This window comes from Psammomys obesus, unplaced genomic scaffold, assembly GCF_907164565.1.
Source record: "Psammomys obesus unplaced genomic scaffold, mPsaObe1.curated_primary_1811, whole genome shotgun sequence".
Classification (NCBI taxonomy): domain Eukaryota; kingdom Metazoa; phylum Chordata; class Mammalia; order Rodentia; family Muridae; genus Psammomys; species Psammomys obesus.
Window position 1 is genome coordinate 2,464,538 of NW_026585643.1, and position 18,662 is coordinate 2,483,199.

General features: G+C 39.0%; 1 protein-coding gene across 2 annotated transcripts in view; it reads left to right on the forward strand.

Annotated features, from left to right (window-relative positions):
- The window catches only part of Rnf17 (ring finger protein 17), a 138,514-nt gene that overhangs the window by 82,488 nt on the left and 37,364 nt on the right, over positions 1–18,662 (forward strand). Inside the window, exons 23-25 of one of the 2 annotated variants that reach the window (XM_055617897.1) lie at positions 809–903; positions 2,580–2,724; positions 9,351–9,637. In XM_055617897.1, coding sequence (XP_055473872.1) covers positions 809–903; positions 2,580–2,724; positions 9,351–9,637 — 527 coding nt within the window. The remainder of the gene's footprint in view (positions 1–808; positions 904–2,579; positions 2,725–9,350; positions 9,638–18,662) is intronic. The other variant, XM_055617906.1, reaches the window with a different exon arrangement.

Genomic DNA, 18,662 nt, shown 5'->3' on the forward strand with positions numbered 1-18,662 from the left:
ACACAACATTGAGACAGGAAATTCTCAGAATGAGGATTGCAACCAGATATGGGGAGTACAGAAATCAGCATTTGAACTACACAATAACATTATGCCTACAAGAAATGATGCCCCAAGTTGTCCTCTCACCTCCACATTTTTATTATAGAATTTATAAATGTACACACACAGAGAGAGAACTAAGAATAATTTTAATTTTGAAAAAAAAAATCCAAAGGACTCAAAAGAAAAAGGTCTCTAATGCCCAGAAGAATTAGCATAAGTTTAGCAGACACCCCAAAGGAAAACACTGGTAGGAGTACAAAATAAATACTAAAGACTGAAGTTCATAAAAATACATGAAAGACTGCTGAGAACTTTGCATCCAGAGAGTTTGTGGCTTATCCAGGAAAATCAGTTCAGAATACTTAGCTCAGAAATCATTTAGTAAAATTGGTTTACAAAAGAAAGAACATCCTAAGGTTATCACTAATGCTTTATAACTAAACATAATTAAGTAACATATTTAAATACTTAAAAGAAGATGGAAGCTATGGATTTTATATCTGACCAAACTTCAGTATTTGGCTGAATATAATACAGAGATAAAAGATAATATATATATAATACAGATATCTATATGAGCCCATGAAAAAAGGGAGATAAAGGCTGTGAAAACATTAAAGAAAATTATGCAAACAGCGTAATTCCATGTTTACATTTTTTTCACAATATGACGGGCCAAACTGCATGTGATTATATTATTTCTAAATATTTCAATATTGTGTGGTACTGATTGTAATACAAACAGTTATTTCTTTTGCTGCAGACCAACAGGTGGAAGTGACAAGTGGACAGCAACAGCTTGTGATTGTCTTTCTTTGTACCTCACTGGAGCTATGGCCACCATAATCTTACAGGTAGGTAACAGGCTATCTGGGCTATTTTTATGTCCACTTGACACAAGCTAGAGTTATCTGAAAGGAGGGAACCTCAACTGACAAAGGGGCATTTTCTTAATTAGTGATTAGTGGGGGAGGGACCAGCCTATTGTGGGTGGGCTGTACCTGGGCTGGTGGTCCTAGGTTCTATAGAAAGCAGGCTGAGTAAGCCATGAGACACAAGCCAGTAAGCAGCACCCTCCATGGCCTCTTCATCAGCTCCTGATTCCAGGTTCCTGTCCTGTTTGAGTTCATGTTCTGACTTCCGTTGATGAACAGTGATACGAAAACATAAGCCAAATAAACCCTTTCCTCTCCAAGTTGCTTTGGTTATGGTGTTTTATCACAGCAGTTACCCTAACTAAGGTATAGAGTAAACAGTTACAATAGATTCATCTTTAGTATTTTATTGAAGCTTTTCTGAGTTTATTTTCTTGTTAAGATAATAACAGCAAAATATTTGGACTATTTTCCAAACTATGTTGGTCTTATGTCAAGGTATTATACCTGTGCATAATATTTTGTGGCATGATGGCATCCAGTAATAATCGCAGAACTTAGGAGGTAGGAGGAAGATCAAGGGTTAAAGGCCTAGCAGGCATGTTGGTGCACTACTTAAATCCCGGCAGTTGAGAGGCAGATCATCCTGGGCTACATAGTAAGACTCTGTCTTAGTTAAAATGGATGGATGGATGGATGGATGGATGGATGGATGGATGGATGGATGGATGTGCGTGCATGTATACATACATGTATATGTGTGTGTATTAAGATACACATACACACGGAAGCATAAGCCATGGCTTATGTGTAAATTTCAGAGTACAACTTTTTGTAGTTGTTTTTCCTTTTACCTTTGTGGATCCTGGGTATTGAACTCAGGTCATCAAACTTGTCAGCAAACAGCTTTACGTGTTCAGCTAGCTCAACCTCGCAGAAGTGCTAAAAAAGTAAATGAGTAAGTAGATGTTTCACAGTATTCATGTGGCTGAATCTAAGTATTTGTAAAGTCATGTGCTTGAGTTGAAACTTTCAATGTTAAAAATAATATATAAACTAAACTGCCTTTCTAATCTTTAAAAAAATTGAGCCTCTGGTAAAGTCAAAGGAACTGATAAAATACATGTTTGTGGATGTGGATTTGAGAAGCATGTCTTCATAAGAAAGTGTTCTAGTTTCTTATGTAACTCATTTTTTCATGTTATCTTTTTATGTACTTTCTTTACTTTTATAACTTTGACATGAAGTAGAATGTTTTGCAGTAGCTTCTTTTGTGTGTTGTATGAAAGTAACAGCACACACTGGAAATGTTACTGGAAGTTGAAGGAGGAAGAAGCATGCTCACTGGTGGGACTTACTTATGCTTCAGTTAGGAAAGGTGAACCTTTTTTCCAGAGTACTTGGTTGGGTTTTTTGGTGGTGAAAGTTTTATAGTTTGTTTTGTTCTTGGTGCATTTCACTCTGGTATTAAGGTCTTATTAATTCATTCCCAAAACACATATCTGAAAAAGGATACAATATTAAAAAATTAAAATGTCTGTCAGTACTGAGTCTTTCATGCTATTTTACTTATATATTTAGTTATCAAAATAATGTTAGCTGGGATTGTTTCTTGCATAGAAGTGTAGAAGAAATTCTTTTGAAAATACTGCTTATAAGATTTCACTTTGTCTCATAAATCTCTTCAGGAAAACAACACAACGTGGCCATTACCTGTGAAAATTTTCTGCCGCGATGAAAAAGGAGAACGTGTTGATGTTTCTAAATATTTGATTAAAAAAGGTTTGGCTTTGAGAGAAAGAAGGTACAGGCTTTCGAATACTTACTGACATCAATTTGTGATGATGCTTCACAATTTTCTATGTAATCTACTGTGGGCTTTTTCAAACCTGAACTGCATCTTATTTGCTCTTACTGATGATTTATAATTAACTCCTAAATAACTCCTCGGGAATAGATTGTTTCTTTATTCATGTTAGTCAGCTCTTACAAACTGAAAAACAGCTTATCATGTACTGGCTTTCAAGGACATGTGTGTGCTTCTCAAGAGAGCTATATCACTGAGATCTTGGATAGCAAGTTCTATGAGCCTATTAACACAGGGTGGATTACTTCTATGGTGTGAGGAAAGCAGAGAATCTAAATGTGAGGGGTTTCCAGAATAGGGCATATTCCCATTTTGTTCTTATGTGGGATTCTCCAAATATGGCATGGCATTAGATCCATGATAGTGAAAACCTAAAATTTTGGAAGTTAATGGTGTGGAGCAAAGAGCAGGTATCAGTTGTCTTAAACAGCCATGCTGGTTCCAACTGGTTTGGGTAGACTTATCTGTACTTTTTGAGTGGTTATTTTTAAGGAGCTTTGGTTTAGGGTGAAAGAGAAGAGATAACCATTTGTGGACATCATAGCAGGAGGACTTGAAGAGGGGAGGAGGAGAGAGAGTGAAAGTGTGGAGACCTAAAAGGAAGAGGGGGAAAGATATAAAGGACTCTAGAGAGTCCTTGCTTTTTACAACTTTCCCTATAGGATGGGAGCCTTGGACATGGCTTAAAGCCAGTTTCAGGAATAAGCATCAGTTGTTTGTCTGACATGTCAAAGATTATGAAGCACATTTGTCTTGTGAACAAACATTTTGTTGATATGAAGAAAAAGAAAGAGGAATGGTTTTATAAGAAAGTAGAGGAAGAACCTCAAAGTGCTAGTCTCTGTATTCATACATGAGGAGGGCATCATCTGTCTAAGTCTGTATAACCAAGTTAGTAGGTAGACTAGAGAGTGGCTTACAAATAGAAGACAAATAGAAGCTATTTAAGGAAGAACTACAGGTATAGGTCCAAAGGTCTATGAAGAGTCTTAAATTAATTTTAAAAAGAATTTGTTGATGAGAAGGAATGAGATAAATGGGAAAAATTATAGAATCCTGAAAGGTTTATGATATTTAAGATAGGTTGAAAGGGAAGGCATTAGCAGGCAGTGAAATTGTTATAGGTGACCTTAAAATTAATTTCTTCTCTTTTTTTGTTGTCGGGGGTGCTATTTTTGTTTTGAGACAGTCTTGAGACCTGGCCCTTGCTGGCCAGGTTGGCCTTAAACTCACAGACATCAATCTACCTCTTCCTCCTGACTGTTAGAATTAAAAGCTTGCCCCACCAAAGTTAATTCATTTAATTAATTTAATTTTGGAGTTTCTGTTACAAGAATGTTAAGCCACATACAAAATAATAGACTGATTACTTAAATGGCTTAAAATAGCCCAAAGATAATTTTGTCTTTGAATCTATAACATTATAATTCTACACACTCATAGATATTTATAGTTTATGAAGGTTTAATCTAACATGTGCAGCTGATTGAAGTTCCAACAGAGATTTTGGCACCTCAGCCTCTAGGTTTTTGTTGGCCACACATCCTGCCTTTGTCTGTGACCATATGTTTCGCACCGCATGTACCTAGGAACATATTTCTAGGTCTGGTGAAGATGAGGCTGAGATGTCAGAAAAATAGATCTTCAGCAAAGAAAAATTATTATCAAAGCCTGTAAGAAGAGAGCAAATCAGTATTTATGGAATGAAATCTTTTGTGTGACTCAGATATAGCTCAGACACAAAACCTAAACAGTTGCATATAAATCTCCATAATTTTCCTGTAGCAGGCCTCCTAGTCCAAGAAACAGGATGCCAAGGCTTCTTTTACCAGAAGTTCTACAGATTAATATCCAAAAGCTTATTATAAAGCCCTGACTATCACAAAAAGAAGACTTTTACACACATTTGGCTTTTTTGTCTTCTGTATATGGCTCCATACATTCTGACTGGGCGTTTTTAAGCCATTAGGCAGTGATGGCTTGAATGAGAAAGAAGAGGGCGAAAAGGGGCAGCAGGAGAGAGAGGGCTAGTCTGCACATTCACAGGAGGGTACTGGCTAACCCATGGGGCTATTTCATGTTTTTATTTTTCTTTGGGTCTTCTCCTCCTACCACATTCCCAACTGGTCATCTTGATTTAATAGTCATTTAAGCCAATGTTTGTTACCATGAGAAAGCCAAAAAGCACTTAATAATGAAATATATATTAAAATTTTCCTATTGGTTTTTTTATGTGAGTCAGGGAAGCTAATGATTTTTAACTCCTGTAGTTTTTTTTTAGCAATATTCTAGAGGTGTTTTTAAAACTTATATGTATGTTTGCACCATATACATGCTGATACCTAGAGAGGCCAAAAGAGGGCATTCAATATTCTGGAATTGGAGTTACAGATGGTTGTCAGCCACTATGGGGTGCTGGGAACTGAACCCAGATTCCCTTCAAGAGAAGCCAGCGTTCTCAACCACTGAGCCATGTTTTGACCACCAGACTGATGTAAAAAACAAACAAAAAAGGAGTTTAAATATTGGGCTGAAGGAATGTCTGCTCTTGAGGAGGATCTAGGCTCACTCCACAGTACCCCATGGTAGCTCAGCCATCCGTGACTCCAATCCCAGAGGTCAGACACATCCATACATAAAATAAAAGTAAGTATTTAAAGACAATCCTAATATCCTATCATAATAACACTAACAAATCACTGTTACAAGAGTTATTTCCAAATATCATTTGTAGCAAAAGCTGGATGCGAGTTGTTGAACAACTTTGGATCATAAATTATCTAGCTACCAAGAAAGGCAGAAACATTTTATATGTTAATTCTGGAGTTATTTATTTTTTAAATCTTCAAAACAACTTTTGTGAATAAAATCATTACATTTAAATGAAAACTTGAATTGATTTTTTTTTACAGAGAAAAACATTTTACAAAAATAAAGATTTCAAATATATTTGTAAGAGGGATGGTTATAATTTAATGTTTAATGTATATATCTATATGTATTCATATATAGATTTATATAACTTAAAATTAGGCATACATATTATATGAGTTGATAAGTAACTTATAGTCCTTATTATAAGAATTAATCTTTTTTTCCAGCATAAAATTACAGGACACAATTACATAAAACAGATTACATAAAGCCCTTTGAAACACATGACAGCTGGCCAGCACATGACAACACTGAAGGAACATGTAACATTCTCCCTTGTAAAGGTTTGAAGTAATATATAAGAGAGTTTCTTCTGAGTTGCACCTACTGCTTGACTGAGAGTTGCAATGCAGGCAGGCAAAGAAAAGGGGCAGGGTTGGAGCTTTGTGTAGCTTCTGGAAAGGATGGAAAAGGGATGTGACATTTTGATAGGCTAGAGAAAATATTTAGAAGTCTATATTGAACACAAAATACGGTGTTTTGTTTTTTGGGTTTTTTTGTTTTTGTTTTTTGTTTTTTGAGACAGGGTATTACCATATAGCCTTTAGCTGACCTAGAACTTACTCTGTAGACCAGGCTGGCCTTGAACAGAGATCACCTGCCTCTGCCTCCCAGAGTACTGGGATTACAGGCCTGTGCCACCATGCCCAGATCTTTAGGTTAGGTTTTGTAAAAATGTAATCTAGTATGGGTCAAGTTCAGGCAGGCACTGAGGAATCTGGGACTCTAGTCTAGTCTGACTGTTATAAGGAGCAAGACCCAGTTTCACCTTAAGTGTGAATCAGCAGGAGTAGGGGCCAACTCACCATTTTAGAAAGACTAAGCATTTATTAAGTAAAGGCTAATGGATTTTCCCTTGGGAGAAGCAGTGACTGCTTTCAAAGAAGGAAGCTCTGGAGGAAGGTCTGCTAAAGACTTACAGATGGCCACATCCTCTTGGCAGCAGCAATGGATTTTTAAAAAGCCATCTGAGACCCTAAATATTTGGTTTATATCTTGGAGTTTACCTGCAGAGGAGATACCAATAGATATATAGATACAGATAAGATAGATACAGGAACAGCAAGGTGTATAGCTACAGATAAATTAGATACAAATACATTCAGATATAGATCTTTTTTGAAAACTTAAAAGTAACTTTTTTTAACTGCCCATGTGCCAATCAGGGTGGCAGGGAGAAGGCCAAAAGATGAGCATAGGTTCAGTAGAGTGGGCAGGAGTCTTTGTCCCAATGCTAGGGGTTTAAGGAGAGCTCAGCAATACTAAGACAGGGAGAAGTTAATGAAGTGGGCATTGTGGGTGCACATTGCCTAAAAGATAGAGCTTTACATTAAAGTTAGCTTGTGATAAAAGAACTAGCAGCCCTGGATGACATGGAGGAGGGGAGACTGAACACAAACACTAGCTTGCACAGCATTCAAAGAGAACAGTTCTTTAAAACTTTCCTGGGTGAGGGAGGAGCCAGTTTCAGGAGTGGGCACCTGTCTAAATTAGGGTTTGTATTGCTGTGATGAAACACATAACCAAAAAGCAAGTTGGAGAGGAAAGGATTTATTCAGTTTATATTTCCACATCATAGTGCCTCATCAAAAGAAATCAAGAAAAGAACTCAAGCAGGACAGGAACCTGGAGGCAGGAGCTGATGCAGAGGCCATGGGGAGAGGGGTGCTTCTTACTGGCTTGCTCAGCCTGCTTTCCTGTAGAACCCAGGACTAGCCTGAGGGCTAGTCCACTCAGAATGGATGGGCCCTCCTCTATCAGTCACTAATTAAGAAACGGTCTGCAGCTGGATATTATAAAGGCAATTTCTTAGTTGAGGTTTCCTCCTCTTAGATGACTGTAGTTTATGTCAAGTTGGCATAACTGTCCATCACAGTTGACCTATTGTGATCTTGACACACACTCTTTCCTTTCTCGTTCATCCCCAGTATATCACATTAAAAACATAAATAACTAAAGTCTTTACAAATTCAAACACATTAAAAGCTCAGCCCCTTTAAAATATCCAGTCTCTTTAAAAATCCAAAATCTCTTTTGAAAGTTCAAAGTGTCTCAACTGTGGGGTCCTGTAAAAATAAAAATTAATATTTCTTCAAGAAGAAAGGACCAGGGTATAGTCACAATCATATCAAAGCAAAACCAAAACAATCCTCTGGACTCCTCAGAAGGGCTTGAGTCACTTCTTTGGCTCCGCCCTTTGCAGCACACACAGCTTATCTTCCAGGCTCCAACTGGCCCCACTCCATCACTGCTGCTGTTCATGGTGGTCATGTCATGGTACTGACATCTCGAAAGCTGCTGGGGTTTTCTGCTGCAATTGGACCACACTTATACTAATAGCCTTTCCTGGGCTTTCTTCATGGTGGTAAGCCTCAGCTTCTCTGCATAATCCCTTTAATCCTGAGCCTTCAACTGCTCCTGAGTACACCTTCATCAATGGCCTCTCTTGGTGCCAAGCCTCAGCAGCTCTCCATGACCCTTCATGCCTTCAAAACCAGTACCACATGGGTGACTCTTACACTGGCAGACTTGGTTACCATCACAAGGTATAACCTTGACCACCTCTAGAACATAGCTTCTTTGTGCTCTCATGATAAACTTCCCAGAATATTTCACCTTAAGGATACTGATCTCTTTTTAATCACTGATAATTCTTAGCTCCAGCTGACCTATATCAAGTATACCAGCAAAGCAAAGGTTTTACTAGTAGTTCTGGTATCTTATTAATCAGAACCTCAGACTATTAATGCAAAATAGTAAATGCCCCAAAAAAGTGTTTAATATTCTCTATGAAACTTCACAAGACAGGCCTCCATCTTCTGCATTGCCCTCAACATTCTCATATTGCTCCTATAGCACAGCTCACCAAGCATTGAACACTCAATGGCTTTTCTTGCACAAAGTTACAAAGTCCTTCCACCATCCTCTGCCAAAATAACGTGGCCAGGTCTGTCACAGCAATACACCACAATCCGGGTACCACTTGTCTTACCACTTACGGCTACAGTGAAACACTATGACCAAGAAGCAAGTTAGTATGAAAAAAGTTTATTCACCTTATATTCATCATAGTTCATCATCAAAGGAACTCAAGACAGGAACTCAAGCAGGGCAGGAATCTGGAGGCAGGAGCTGATGCAGAGGCCATGGAAGGGTGTCCCCCATGGCTTCCTCAGCCTGCTTTCTTATAGAACCCGGGACCACCAGCCAAGAGATAGCATCACGCACAGTGGGCTGGGACCTCCTCATCAATCACTAATTAAGAAAATGCCTTCCAGCTGGATATTGTGGTAGCATTTTCTTAGTTGAGGTTCCCTTCTCTATAGCTCTAGCTTTTGTCAAAACTATCCCGCACAGTGTAGGAGATAATGAAGCAGGTGATAGCAGAGCTGGCAGGGGAGCATGGTCTGCTTTCCCAGAGAGGGATCTCAAAGTTGTATGATGCCATCTTGAGCCACCAGGCCATTTTCCTCCTGTGACTGTCTAACATTACAGACTAGTACATTCTGGACTAGAGCAAAGGTTTTAGTTAAATGTTAACACATGCTTGAATGATTTTTTTTCATGTTGTTTTCTATAGAATCTTATCTTTGCTCCCATTTAGATATGTTCTTTTTTGGGTGTTACAGAATTAGTAAATCAAATAACAGCCATTCACCTGAGAAGTCTCTGGAAATCCCCCTGGAACAAGGAGATTCAATAGTTACCAAGTGCTTTAAAATTAACTTTGATACTAACAAGAAAATTACTGATAAAATCAATGAACACAAAGTACCTGATTCTAAGGAGAAAAATTCAGAAACCAGAACCACCGGATGCTATAAACCACCGGCTATTCCCAACATGAATGCATTTGAGGCAATAGTGAGCTGCATTGGTGATGATGGAACTATATTTGTAGTGCCTAAATTATCAGGTAAGGTCTTTTATGTTATAAAGGTTTCTTCAGTGACTCTGGGTCTAGCAGCTCAAGTTTTCAATGATAGACACAACTGAAAATCTTTGGCAAGATTTTACCTCTTTATACCTCATTTTCAAGGACTTATTAGGGCAGGCTAGGTGGTTTTTATCTAGTGCATGCAGAGTGCTTTTAATAACCCTAGCAAAGCCCATTTGAGTTTTTTTTTTTAAGTTATCCTAAATGATAAATTATTTCAACATAATGTTACCAGAGCTCCCCAGCCAGAGGCCTGTCTGTGGGTTCCAATACTTGTCTACATTATAGAGAAATCAGCCTGGACAGATGGCTCAGTGGTTAAGAGTACATACTGCTCTTGCAGACACCCCAAGTTCAGACCCCAGAACCCAACATGGGTGGCTCAAAATTGCCTTTAACTCCTGCTCCAGATTATCCAGCTGTTGTAGGTGACGATTAATATTTACTATTGATATATCTTCTAGTAATGCTTCTGTTAATCCTAAACAGCTGTATACCCAAATCACCACACAGACACTGTGATTTATTTAGTTAACATAGAACACAATGCTGGGCAATAGTTACTCCCTCCTAAGCCCTCATAGTTTCCCAACATTTAGATTTCCCAGATTATACTTGCTTTTTGTGAAATCTTAGGTCTGGTTCTTTCTCTCTATACTGTTCCAAGATCTCTCTCCTGCCTCTGTTCTCCCAGCTCTCCTCTGGCCTTCTTCCTCCTCTGCCTCACACCTTCCTATCCTCTGGCTCCTCCCTCTCTTCCTGCTTCCTTTCCCCTGCTCAACATTGTGGCTAGTTGCTTTATTTTGGCATGTTTATACAAAGTTGAGACAGGTGATGCTTAGAATAAGTATCACAATGCAGTGTCCAGATTGAAACCAGAGAGTGGGGGAGAGAAATCAGCATTTGAATGAACAAGGGTAAAGTGTATACATTCCAAAAGAACATTATACCAACGTCCAACACTGTCTTCTGATCTTCTTCAGTATCTGCACTCAATGCACATATATACACATAGACATGCTTGCATACATATAATTAAAAATAAGTCTTTTTTAAAAAGAAAAGAACAAAAAACTAGGGAGATGGCTCCATAGTCAAGGGCAGTGGCTTTTAGTCAGGAGGATGGGGTCATTTACCTGAGGTAGACTGGTCTAGGACTAAGATATACCTTTCCCTCCCCCCATCAGTTGACCATTAAGGGCAGAGAAGGGAAGTGATGGCCTTCCTGACACATTACAAGGCTTCTGCAGAACCCTGGGTTTAAGTTTTTGTTTACCTAATAAGAATCCTCTGTTTACTCAGTAAGAGTCTGCTTGGATTGAGCCCCAGGCCTGCATCTTAGGACATTGTTAGCAGCACTGCCATCTGAGCATCTAGGGGCGGCCTGCTTTGTGATCTAAAAGCAGGTACCACAGAGGCTGAACTTAAAGATTACCTTCAAAGAAAATATTAAGGGAAAGCTTCTACTCTACAGCCTGTCAAAGTAGACAGTGTGAGTGTGTGTGTGTGTGTTTATGCATGAATGTACAGATATGTATTAGATCCCCTGAAGGTGAAATTAACAAATGTTTGCTTGTTACATAAGTGAAAACCTTATACTTCCAATAAACTGTACTGTTTATAAATATTCTCTAACATGTTTTTCCTTCTTAAATGACATTTAATAGATACAAAATTCTTCTACCAAAAGGCGGTGAAGTTTATAACGTGTACTCACAGTGTTGTGCTGTATTTTCTGTTACACGTCAGTGGTTCTCAATCTTCCTAATGTTGCAATCTTTTCTTTTTTTCTTTTTTTTTTTTTTTTGCTGTTGTTTTATCTTATTTTTTTTAATTCTTTATTACTTACACTTTATTCACTTTGTATTGTCCCTGTGGTTCCCTCCCTCCTCCTATCCCAATCCCTTCCTTCCTCCACCCTCTGCATGCATGCCCCTCCCCAAGTCCACTGATAGGGGAGGTCTTCTTTTCCTTCCTTCTGATCCTAGGCAATTAGGTCTCCTCAGGAGTGGCTGCATTGTCTTCTTCTGTGGCCTGGTAATGCTGCTTTCCCCTCAGGGGGAGGTAATTAAAGAGCAGGCCAAACAGTTCATGTCAGAGACAGTCCCTGTTCCCATTACTAAGGAACCCACTTGGATACTGAACTGCCATGGGCTGCCTTTGTGCAGGGGTCTTAGGTTATCTCCATGCATAGGCCTTGGTTGGAGTATCAGTCTCAGGAAAGACCCCTGTGCTCAGATCTTTTGGTTCTGTTGCTCTCCTTGTGGAGTTCCTGTCCTCTCCAGATCTTACTGTTTCCCACTTCTTTCATAAGATTCCCTGCACTCTGCCCAAAGGTTGCCCATAAATCTCAGCATCTACATTGATAGTCTGTAGGGCAGAGCCTTTCAGAGGCCCTCTGTGTCAGGCTCCTGACTTGTTCCCTCTTTTCTCCTTCTTCTGATGTCCATCCTCTTTGCCTTTCTGGATAGGGATTGAGCATTTTAGCAAGAGTCCTCTCTCTTGATTAGTTTCTTTAGGTGTACAGATTTTAGTAAGTTTATCTTATATGTCTATATGAGTGAGTATATATTGTGTGCGTCTTTCTGCTTTTGGGATAGCTCACTCAGGATGATCTTTTCCAGATCCCACCATTTACCTGCACATTTCATGATTTCCTTGTTTTTCATTGCTGAGTAATATTCCATTGTGTAGATGTACCACAATTCTGTATCCATTCCTCCACTGAGGGACATCTGAGCTGTTTCCAGATTCTGGCTATTACAAATAAGGCCACTACAAACATGGTAGCAAATGCTCAACATGGTTGAGCAAATGTCCGTAGTGTGTACTTGAGCCTCTTTTGGGCATATGCCTAGGAGTGGTATAGCTGGATCTTGAGGAAGCACTATTACTAGTTGTCTGAGAAAGCGCCAGATTGATTTCCAGAGTGGTTGTACAAGTTTACATTCCCACCAGCAGTTTCTCCACAACCTCTTCAGCATGTGTTGTCTCTTGAGTCTTTGATCTTAGCCATTCTGATGGGTGTAAGGTAAAATCTTAGGGTCGTTTTGATTTGCATTTCCCTTATGACTAAGGATGTTGAACTTTTCTTTAAGTGTTTCTCTGCCATTTAATATTCCTCTATTGAGAATTCTCTGTTTAGCTCTGTACTCCAGTTTTTAATTGGATTACTTGATTTGTTGCTGTTTAACTTCTTGAGTTCTTTATATATTCTGGATATTAGCCCTCTGTCAGAGATAGGGTTGGTGAAGATCCTTAATTCTCTAACATTTTTAAAGTAAATTTTAAAATTATTTTTACTTTATGTGTATTGATGTTTTACCTGTATGTATGTCTGTGTGAGGTTGTCAGATCCTAGAGTTACAGATGGATGTGAGCTGCCATATGGGTGCTGAGAATTGAACCCAAGTCCTCAGGAAGAACAATCAATGCTCTTAACTGCTGAGCCATCTCTCCAGCCCTATTCTCTAACATTTTTGTTTGATGATTAGAAATCTTAGTGTTGTAGTCAAATCATTTAGGTGTTTTATGAAACTTAATAGACTCAAATGTAGCACTTTAATTGGTTTTAATTTTTTAAGTATGTTTGAGGGCATATTGTGCCACAGCATGCATATGAAGGTCAGAGGACAGTTTGGGGGCTGGGTTCTCTTTTTCTATTGTGGGATCTGGGGATCTAATTCTGGTTGTCAGATCTGCAGAGCAAGCACTTTTATCTACTCAGCCATGTTTCTTGCAAGCCTCCGTTTTAAGGAAAAAAAATAGGTTTTTTTTAAAATTTCTTTTTAAAGATTATCTTACTTATATTTATGTGCATGTGTCTGCCATATGTAGGCTGATGCCAGAGGAAGAAAGAGGGTGTTGGATCCTCTGGAGTTTGAGTTACCAGCAGTTGTGAGCCACAGTGTATGAGTGCTGGATTCTTTGGAAGAGCAGCAAGCACTCTTAACCACTGAGCCAAACCTCCAGCCCCAAGATTTTGAATTATTTAAGAATACCTAATTTTTTTTTAACTTTTAACTTTATTTATTTAGTTGTTCACTTTACATCCCATTTGCAATCCCCATCCTCCTCTGTTCCTGCTCCTGCCTTCCCTCCCTTCTTCCCCCTCCCCTATCCCTCAGGAAAGGGAGACTCCCCACAAACCCACCCCAGAATACCTAAATTTTTATAGGTTAGGTAGTATAAAGCACAGTCTGGTCTTTGAACAGATAATTAAATGCAAAATTTTATATGTCAGAATAAAAGAAGTTAAGATCACCTGCTTTTATTCTAAACCTCTTGTGTTAGGGAGTATATACATGTGAGTTTAGATGCCCATGGAGACCAAAAGGCATTCGATCTTCAGAGTTATACGTATTTACCAGACAGTTCTTCCAGAGGACCAGGGTTCAATTCCCAGCACCCACATGGCAGTTCACAACCATCTGTAACTCTAGGGATCTGACATCCTTGCACAGACATACAAGCAAGAAAAACACCAATACACAAAAAAGTAAAAATAATTTTAAATTTTATTTTTAAAATGTTAGAGAGTAAATACTTAAACTGTTCAATTTATTCAAAGTATAAAATTTTTCTTTTAATATAAGACAACATTCATTAAATTTATGATAGAAGTTAAGTTACAAAGTTTTGTATTGGCTACATGGATTTTGATTTGGATGTTCTTCTAAAAGACATTCTAAAAGACACCCCAACCAAGCTCAGGTCCTGTACAAGAATACTGCATGATCTTAAACACTGAGTCACTTCCCCAGACCCATCAACCTATTTGTTTAATTAATTAAATTAACTAATTTTATGTCAACAGGGTTAGGTGGCTGCCATGTTTGTGGGGTTGCCTGTGAAGGCCAGAGGAGGGTGGTGTCAAATCCTTTGGATCTGCCATAGGTAGCTTTAAGCTGGACTCTAGATCCCTGGATAGCCAGTGAGCACTCTTAAACACTAAGCCATTTTTTCAAAACTTTTTTTGTAAATCAGTTTTGTTTGGTTTGGTTTTCCCATCAGTCCTGGATTCCAGAATTAACATGTCAAAGAACCGGATCCCAGAATTGGCACTTAAATATTTACATTACAGTTAAGCCTGACTGAGATTAAAAAACAAACAAACAAGAACAACAAAAACTCTTGAATCACCACCCTTGAATTATCATTAAGAAGGAAGAAAAAGCTGGTTACTAGGGAACCCTCGTGGAGACTGAACTGCGATGGGCTACATCTGAGCAGGGGGTCTAGGTGCTCTCCATGCTTGGTCCTTGGTTGGAGTATGCCCAGATTTGTAACCGGCTCTCTGATCACCTCCCCCTGAGAGGGAAGGGCCAGCCTTGCCAGGCCACAGAGGAAGAGGATGCAGCTAGTCCTGATAAGACCTGGTAGGCTTATCAGGGAGGAGGACCTCCCCTATCAGTGGATTGGGGGAGGGACATAGAGGGAAAAGAGGGAGGAAGGGTGGGACTGGGAGGAGATAAGGGAGGTGCCTACTACTGGGATACAAAGTGAATAAATTTTAATAAAGGAACAAAAAAAACAAAAACAAACAAAAAAACAGGCACCTGTTCCTAGAAGTCCAAAAGTCATCTTTAAAATGTTTACACATTTGAAATTAGTCATACCAAGAATAATTTTAGTATGTTTGATTCTTTAAAAAAAAATTGAACATACATTCAGTAGTTATGTTTAGGAATCTTAGAGGCAGACTGAGTTTTTAAACCCATTCTCTTTTGACATGTAATTCCTGTGAGATTGCTGTATCTCATGTGGCCAGACACCTCAAGACTTCAGTTAAGACCCAGTTACCTAGAGCCACCTGGAGAGCCAGAGGGAGCATTTTCTCTATAGAGTCCAAAGGACCCCAATGTAGGTAAATTTCTAATTGCTGCAGCCATTAGATTTTCAGCCTTCATTAGGTCAGTTATCAGAGATCCACATTAAACCACACAAACACAGTACATTAATTCAGAAGCATTCTTTAAAACTGTGTGTGTGTGTGTGTGTGTGTGTGTGTGTGTGTTGGTTTTGTTCTGTTCTTTTGTTTGAGAGAGGGTCTCACAATATAACCTTGGCTGGCCTAGAACTTGCTTTGTAGCCAAAAGTGGTCCTAAATTCATAGAGACATAACTATTTTTGCCTGCCAAGTGCTGGGATTAAAGGCATGTATCATCCAGCAAACTAAAAGAATTAGTCAGCCAAAATTCTCCCTTAGAGCCTCCGAAATACCATAGGCTTAGTAGTCCTCATATTAACAGAAATTGCAAGAGATATCCCTCTCTTTCTCTTTTTCTTTTTGTTTGTTTGTTTGTTTGTTTGTTTGTTTGTTTGTTTTCAAGACAGGTTTACTCTGTGTAATAGCCCTGGCTGTCCTGGAATTCACTCTGTAGACCAGCCTGGCCTCAAACTCAGAGATCACCTGCCTCTGCCTCCTGAATGCTGGGATTAAAGGTGTGCACCACCATGTCCAGTTAGTTCTCTCTCAGTTTTATTTGAATTCAAATAGCAAGACAAGTTTCCCAAGAATCCTCATCTTGATTCCACAGCACAGGAAAGTCTACACCAATGACTATGAAAGCCTCTGACAGTGAATATATTTTATCTCATGTCATTTTATACTGCAAAATGACCCAAGAAAAAGCCAATTGGTTCAAACATGGAGATAAAAAACTAAGCCAGAGTCCATGCCAAATCAGGCTACACTGAAAAGCAAAGTGAGTGTGCTGCCAAGCAAAATCTGAGTTTGGTGTTACATAACCAGCCATTCAACCCATAGTTCAATGTAGTCCTCAAACTGGCAGGCATTTCAAACATCCCTTCCTTGTTAACTGGTACCAGGAGCTCAAAACAAATCAAGGTCCTGGCCATAAGAGTTTAAGCTGAGCTGGGCAGCGGCAGCTCATACCTTTAATCCCAGCACTCGGGAGGCAAAGACAGGCAAATCTCTGTGAGTTCCAGACCAGCCTGGTCAATGGAGTGAGTTCTGGGACAACTAGGGATACACAGAGAAACCCTGTATCCAAAAACCTTAAAAAATAGATAGATAGACAGACAGATAAATAGATAAAATTTAAAAAGGTAGTTTAACTCAAAGGCCTGGAGGGTTGTTCAGCAGCTAAGAGTACTTGGGATTTCAAAGAACACTGTTTCTATAACTGTAGCTTTAAGGCAAAAGCAAAGAGGTGAAGCTCAGATACTGATGTTTATTCACCAGGATTGGCCGGCCATTATTAGTCTTCATTCCCATAACAAAGGAGACAGCCCTGACTTGCAACCAGCTATTAGGCCCATTTCTCTATCACAGAAGATATTTCTAAACTGACAAGGGCTATCATAGCACAGGATGACAGCCGTCTTTAAGTCCTGCTCTGCCATAAAGTCCCTGGTTCAAAGTATAGTCTAGGACCCAGACCTAAAATAGATTTAAGAATGATACCATGTGTGGAATGATAAGCCCAAGGTGTACATACATTAATAAAATCTGTCCATCGCCAGCTTCCCTTTGGGCATTAGCCAGAGCCAGATGTGCATTACCTTCTGTTCCAGAGTGTAAAGTAAATTCCCATGGGTTGGGGTGGGGGTGCATATTTCTGCTACATACCAGTTCTAAAGAGTCAAGGTAGGACTGGGGAGTTAACAGGCTTGCTGGTAAAGAGTGTTTGCCTAACTTGTGTAAAGTCCTGGGTTTGGGTCCCTGGCACCCTGAATTTCTACTCTCAGATCAGAAACATGTCTTACTGTGTGATTTTATGGAAAACATCTACAATTCTGCTCCTTCAATTTTGTTTCTTTTTGCCTGTTTTTTTGTTTGTTTGTTTGTTTGTTTTTTTGTTTTTTTGTTTTTTTTTTTTAACTTGTCATTAGGAAGGGCAGGGACTTCTTTCTTTCTTTAATGTTTTGAGGCAGCATTTTATTACATGGTCCAGATTGGCCTTTGATTTGAGTCTCCTAGAACTGTCTCCCAAGTGGTAGGACTATAGGAATGTATCAGCAGATCTGGCCTTAGAGTTTTGTTTTTCACGTAAGGCTTTAAAGAATCACAGAACTGAGTTTTAGAAACCTGTAAAGAAGACATTTAACTTCACTTTTGTAAAGGTTAAATAATTTTGATTTAGTGCATTTGCTTAGTATGTTTCACTTTACTCACTGCTAGATGATGCTGCCTTTACCAAAACTTGGGGCTCTGCTCTCGGCAGTGTGGTTACCTACATAAGATCTGCACAGACCACACCAGCTGGAACACAGACATGGATGGAGGAAATTTTCACAAGGTCCCACCCCAAGATGAATAGACATATGCACACATATAAATGTATAAAAGAGGTCATGATTGGGGGAGGGGTAAATTGGGGACATGGGAAGAGTTGCATCAGGGGGAGGAAGGTGGAAAAGATGCAAATACAGTGTAAAAGCATAAAATCCTCAAATTAAAAAACATTAATATTCCATGTATTTCTTTAAAAAGTCTTGTTTATTCTCTGTCCTGTTACCAAAATATTTCTCTTGATCTGTTTGTTTGTTTGTTTTTTCGAGACAGGGTTTCTCTGTGTACCCTTGGCTGTCCTGGACTTGCTTTGTAGACTAGGCTGGCCTCGATCCACCTGCTTCTGCCTCCTGAATACTGGGATTACAGATGTGTGCCACTGTGCCCAGTCCCCCTTAATCTTAATATAGCCTTTTACCTCTTTAATACATATTGTGTAGTGTGTACATAAATTGATTGTTCTATGTCCTATTTGTCAGTGCAAAACACAGCTCTTGCTCCAACAGGAATGAAAATATTTATTCTGAGCAATATGTGAGTTATCATGACCCAGGAATGTATATTCAAGTATCCCTGAATGACCTTTTCCAGTGTGGAAGTAGTTGCATTATTTTCTTATATTCACAGAACAAAAAAAAAAAAAAAACAGAAGTTCTAGGTTATATCCATAGATGGTCCTTGGTTCCTAGAACTTCTGCTCAGATGTGGCCCGTGGTAGCTCAGTAACCAAGTAGTTTTCCAAAGTAA